General features: G+C 48.1%; 2 protein-coding genes across 2 annotated transcripts; one reads left to right on the forward strand and one right to left on the reverse strand.

The window, feature by feature from the left end:
• Positions 1-230: 230 nt before the first annotated feature.
• On the forward strand, positions 231-2005 carry IFT20 (intraflagellar transport 20). The gene is made up of 3 exons (XM_026861413.1): positions 231-387; positions 1203-1306; positions 1570-2005. Exons 1-3 carry the CDS (start codon positions 271-273, stop codon positions 1649-1651), a joined length of 303 nt encoding a protein of 100 aa, XP_026717214.1. The 5' UTR covers positions 231-270; the 3' UTR covers positions 1652-2005.
• A 274-nt stretch (positions 2006-2279) lies between these two features.
• On the reverse strand, positions 2280-4998 carry TMEM97 (transmembrane protein 97). The gene is made up of 2 exons (XM_026861412.1): positions 4365-4998; positions 2280-3776 (listed from the first exon to the last, which is right to left on the reverse strand). Exons 1-2 carry the CDS (start codon positions 4669-4671, stop codon positions 3526-3528), a joined length of 558 nt encoding a protein of 185 aa, XP_026717213.1. The 5' UTR covers positions 4672-4998; the 3' UTR covers positions 2280-3525.
• Between the last annotated feature and the right edge of the window lie 287 nt (positions 4999-5285).

Raw genomic sequence — 5285 nt, forward strand, 5'->3', positions numbered from 1 at the left:
CCTCCTGTGAGGAGCTGTGGCCGCAGCAGCGCCGTGTCGGGGCCCCGCCGCGCGGGGCAGGGCGAGGAGGGCAGGCGCGGGGCCATAAAGGGGCTGGGTGGCTCCCGAGGACACTTGAGGGCTTTTCTCTGCTCTTTCCCCTCTCACAGCCCAGCCGATAGCACGGAAAAGCTAAAAATGTGCTTGTTCACGCTGAACTCTAAAAATAAAGCTGCATCTAAAAATTACAGCTTGTAGCAGAGGCATTAATCTCGTTTAGGGATGTTTTGAATGTTACTTGACAATTTTTTTTTCTTTGCAGAAATAGTAGAATTTCAGAAAATAGTGGGTAGCTTAATTGAACTTGTTGATCAACTGGCAAAAGCTGCTGAAAGTGAGAAGATGAAGGTACAGTGCAATTAATTGCTGGCTTGTTGTGTGCTCTGCTCTGTGCTGTGCGTGAAAAAAAAAAAAAACAACAGATCTCTCCCTCCTTTTACGGCATAAGCAGTCTTTTTCTGTCAGTATTGTACGGGCAGTTCATGGTCATCAGCATCGGTTTGTCTGCAATATGCATGCACTGGCCTCTTTAATTTATACGAATGTCTAGAAGACTTCTACAGGCACACTCAGGGTCACATTATTCCTGCATTTAAGTTGTACTGTTCCTGCTTATCTGTATATTCACACATAAATAAAAAGTGTCTTTTTAAATCACTCCTTCTACTAATAGAACTTTGTCGTCGGGAGGCAGGAGAGGCTCTGGGGGGAGGAGGAGGAGGAGAAGGGATTTCTGAAGACCAGATCAGCGAACTGCTCTGTAACTGATTATGTATTTCTGCGTGGCACCAAGCAGCGTGGGTTTTTTCCACATTACTGCAGAAATAGAAATGAATGTTTAGCACAATTGTAATTGCTCTATTCCTCATTTGTTCTGAGGAGTAAGTTATAAGCAGAGCTTGCCTCGCTGTAGGACCAGGCACCAGTGGTCAGTCTGTAGCTCCAGAGGAGTTGGTGACTTTTGGGTGAGGCTGAAGGAAATCTCACCACCTGCATCTGCCCAACCTCTGCAGGACTGTTCCACCAGCCATCCAGTACGAAGGTGTCACCCTCCTTTGTCAGCGTGGCTGAGACGCTTCAAAATCAACCTGCTAGGAGTGAAATGGGTTCAAAAAACCATAAAAATCCCGACACCCACATCACCGACTGTCCTCTTTTGACAGGCCATCGGTGCGCGAAATTTGCTGAAGTCTATAGCAAAGCAAAGAGAAGCTCAGGAACAGCAACTTCAGGCTCTAATAGCTGAGAAAAAGGTGCAGTTGGAAAGGTAAGTTTTTTATTAAATACTTCTGGGGCCGTATAGAGGCTGGAGGGTCCCTCTCGCCGGCTGTGCCCGGGTGCAGGACAGCCCGAGCTCGCTCAGCCACGCCGCGGGCTCCGGGGCCAAGGAGAGGCAGCGGGAGGTGCCGCAGTGAAGGGGATCAGGGAACCCACCGAGCCCTGTCACAAAGCTTCCGCAGACCGGGGCGTTGTGCGGAGCCGCCTCCCGTGGGCTGGGGGGAGCTGGTAACCCTCTGTTTTGTCTTTCAGGTACCGAATAGAGTACGAGACTCTGTGTAAAATTGAAGCAGACCAGAACGAATTCATTGACCAATTCATTTTTCAGAAATAGAGGATTTTAAGATAAACTGACTTGGAAACTTGATCATTCCGGAATCTTGAGAATTTCAAAAATATGCAATTTTTCACTGTGTACGAATGAAGAGATGGTTTGTACAAATGGAAGTGTCTTATAATTCAGTGTGAATTACACTAAAATGGCAATAAGGAGGGCGTTTAACAGATGGAAAGACTGTTCTGTCCATTGATTTTATAAAAGTTTTGTACTGTCAGTAGTTCTAATTCAAATTATAGTTGAATTAATACTACTGTTGCTATGTTACGTCCCTCACTTTTTGACTGTACAGCTCTTCCAAAGAAATCAGGAAATAAATTATTGATTTCAGACTTTCTGGCTATACCAGAATTAGTTGTTTCTTCTATGTTATTTTTGAGCTTAAAAGTTTACAACACCCTGAATAGTCATCATGCTTTTCCTGTATGCAGTATTTTTCATATTTACAGGGATAGGACACACAAGCAGCATTAACTTTGACCTGTATTGACCTGATTATTTTTCCTATAGAGTTAGAAAAAAACCGCCAGAAATTTATGATTAACAGAACGGATCAATTCCCAACACACAAACCCACTGGAAGTACAGCACAATTAAGAACTTTAATCTATGCCCGAGGTATGTCCCTGCAGGTAGTTATATCAGAGGTAAATTCTTTCATGGGCTTTATTAGTGATAATTAGCAATAATAATCGGATGTAACCCGATGGGAGGAACCGTTCTGAGCCTGCAGAGACACCCAGACTCTGTAGACGCTAAGTGTGAGTGGGACATTTAGAAGCTGAATGCCTGTGATCTGAAATCAAGCCCTGTGTTGAAGTGCAAATAGATGTGGTTTAGGTCTGTCTTTAGGCAACGTCGGCCTTTTCAGAGCCCGGGGAAGGTTTAAATCTTACACCAGTGAAGTCCTGAAATAGAGGCAGTGACTGACAAACCTTCTTGGGGATCTGTAATCTTACACAAGGCTCCAAGTTTGATTCTTGTAGGTCAGGCTGAGAACTTTAAAAAAAAAAAACAACCCAAACCCAACCAACCCCCCCAGAATTTCTATCAGTAGTAGGTTTTATTTACTGTGACGTGTGCCTTAATTTGTTGTGTGAACTATCTACGATCTCATGATCATTTTAAGTTCATTTTAGTCATTCCCTTAAGAAGATCAAATGCAGTTTAATGCGTTTAATTATTTCCATGCTAGAAGTGATTTGATGGAAGAGAGAAGTTTACAAACCCTTGTTTACAATTCCCGGAGTACTCCACAATTCTCGGAAGGAGAAGTATGCCTTGTTGCAAAGTTAACTCTGAGCATTGATAAATCCAGATTTCGGCACGTTTCTCACTGATCAGACATTCACAATTAAAATAGAAGCAGAGCAAAGGAAGGTGAAATTTTAAAGGAAAGGGCACGGAGGGTAAGAATTATGATTTGAAATGCCTCAAAAGCACAGATCTGCAAATCTGTACGGGATCAGGTCGGATTTTGCAGAATACACTCTTGGGAGAGAATTTTCTTACTTCAGTGGTTTTCTAACGGTCATCTTGGAAAAAGGGAACTTGAAAGAAAAGTACCAGCTGTAGCTTCCCCGCTCCATCCCACACGGAAACGAGTGGTGAAAGTTCCTTTTCCCGTTGCAGATGGACCGCGAGGGCCCATCGCCTGCGCGTGCCCAGAAACCACCCGAAGCGCCAGCGCAGGCCTCTGCCAGAGCTTTTTCTGATGGAAGGAGCCGTGAGCTCACACCAGATCAAACTCTTCCTGCAGGAGCCCGACACGCTCGCAACACCACGAGGCAGATGTTTGTCCAAGGACTGCGGCAGCACAGGGTCCGAATCAAAACCGGCGTGAGCGTCGTGCGTACGGCTTCCGGAGCGGGCTACTTCCTTTTCCTTTTCTCCACGTGGTTGTAGTGCGGGTGGTAGAGCATGGTGACGAGGATGAGGAGCGGGATCAGCAGGTACGGCACGTAGACAGAGAGCAGGGTCAGGCGCTCGCGCTGCGTCTGAGGGCCCGGCTGCTCCGACGGGGAGAAGTCGTGGAACAGGATATGGGCCAGGATGGCAAACAGAGTCGTAGCTGCATGGGTGGAGTAGATAATGGCAGGAGTCCTGATCCATCTGCAGCCACCTGTACAGAGCAGAAGGGAAACGGTGTGGCAGAACTGTGAAACAAGCAGAGTTCAGTGGCTTTTAAGTTAAGAGAACATGAACCGCTGTGTCTCTGCCAGGACAAGCCACGCGTCCTGTTCAACAGGCAGTAGAAAAAAACATAAATACAAACAGCAACCCAGGAAAATTATCTACCTTTATGGAAATTTAGAGCAACAGTGGGATCATGACAGTTTTAAAGTAACAAAAAGAGCACACAGAGCTTTATCTGCTGCGGGAGCGGGCCGGATGTCAAAGGGTGACGCTGGTTACGGACAAACGGCTGACAAGGGCCTGCAGTCCCGGGTTTTGTTTCCAAAGGCCTCGCTCAGAGCTGCCTTCTCAGGCAGAGCTGGCCTAGAAACCCGCAGAACGTTCACAGAATCACCTCGGCGGGAAAAGACCCTGAAGATCATCCAGTCCAACCATTAACCCAACGCTGTCAGTCCATGTGGTTCATCCCGATAGTTATTTAAGACTGATAAATAAACTTTCTCTGCTGTACAAAAAGCAGGCATGCCGCAGAGGTGCCGCGCAGGACGCGTCCTTACGCTTGGTTTACACCAACCTTTCAAGAAGGCGTAAACTGCAACGGGGAAGAAGGGCAGCTGCAGGACGGCTTCGCAATACATGAACGCCTTAAACCACGCCGGGGGCTGGAGCATCAGGGGGTCTCTAAAGGTGGAGGTGTACCATTCCAACAGCTCCGTCAGCTTCAAAAAAAGAACGGAACAACAGATTAATGCACTGGGCGTCAACGGCAACGGGGCAGAACCTGCCACCCTCCTCTGGCAGCGGGGTGACGTGGGAGAACCCGGCGATGGGAACGCTGGCGTGGTGATTCGTCCCCAGGACAGAAAGGTAAATTCCAGCATGGGCTGAAGTTGGACTTTGAACAGAGAGATATGTATTGAGATTTGCTGGTTAACTATTAATTAAAAATGGTTTCTATAGGTAATTCCACAGGCCATTCTAATGGCAAAAATCAAATGCACCAGTTGCAGAGCTCTTGCAGGAAGTTCTGGCTGAGCTCACCCCAGTGATAAGAGTTAAATTATCTTCTGCCCAATGTTACTTCAATCGATTTCAATACTGCCGTATATAATTTTAGTCAAAACCCGGCAAATCAAGACGTTTTTACTAATAAACGTGGTTGCTCCTCCTCCCGCAGCAGCAATTCCCTTTCACGGTTTTTGGCAGGAGCGGGAGAAGAGCGAGGGCTGGGGCGGGCCCCTTCCCCCGGGGGGGCAGAGGCTCGCCCGCACCTCCGTGAGCTCCTCGGGGCCACCCGCGGGCGGGCTACAGATTGAAACACACAAAAACCCCCGGTCACAGCGGCTGAACGTGCTGCTGCAGAACCGCGTTTGTTCTCCTCCCGGATGAGCGGCTCGGCCGGCCCCAGAGCGGGGCAGCGAGCGGGCTCCTGCTTTGCCTCTCTCGCTGCAGGCGATCCGCCGCGCCCCCCCGGGCCCCCGCGCTGGGCTGGGCC

The sequence above is a fragment of the Athene cunicularia genome (genome assembly GCF_003259725.1).
Source record: "Athene cunicularia isolate RWA chromosome 19 unlocalized genomic scaffold, athCun1 chr19_part1, whole genome shotgun sequence".
In the NCBI taxonomy this organism is placed as follows: Eukaryota; Metazoa; Chordata; class Aves; order Strigiformes; family Strigidae; genus Athene; species Athene cunicularia.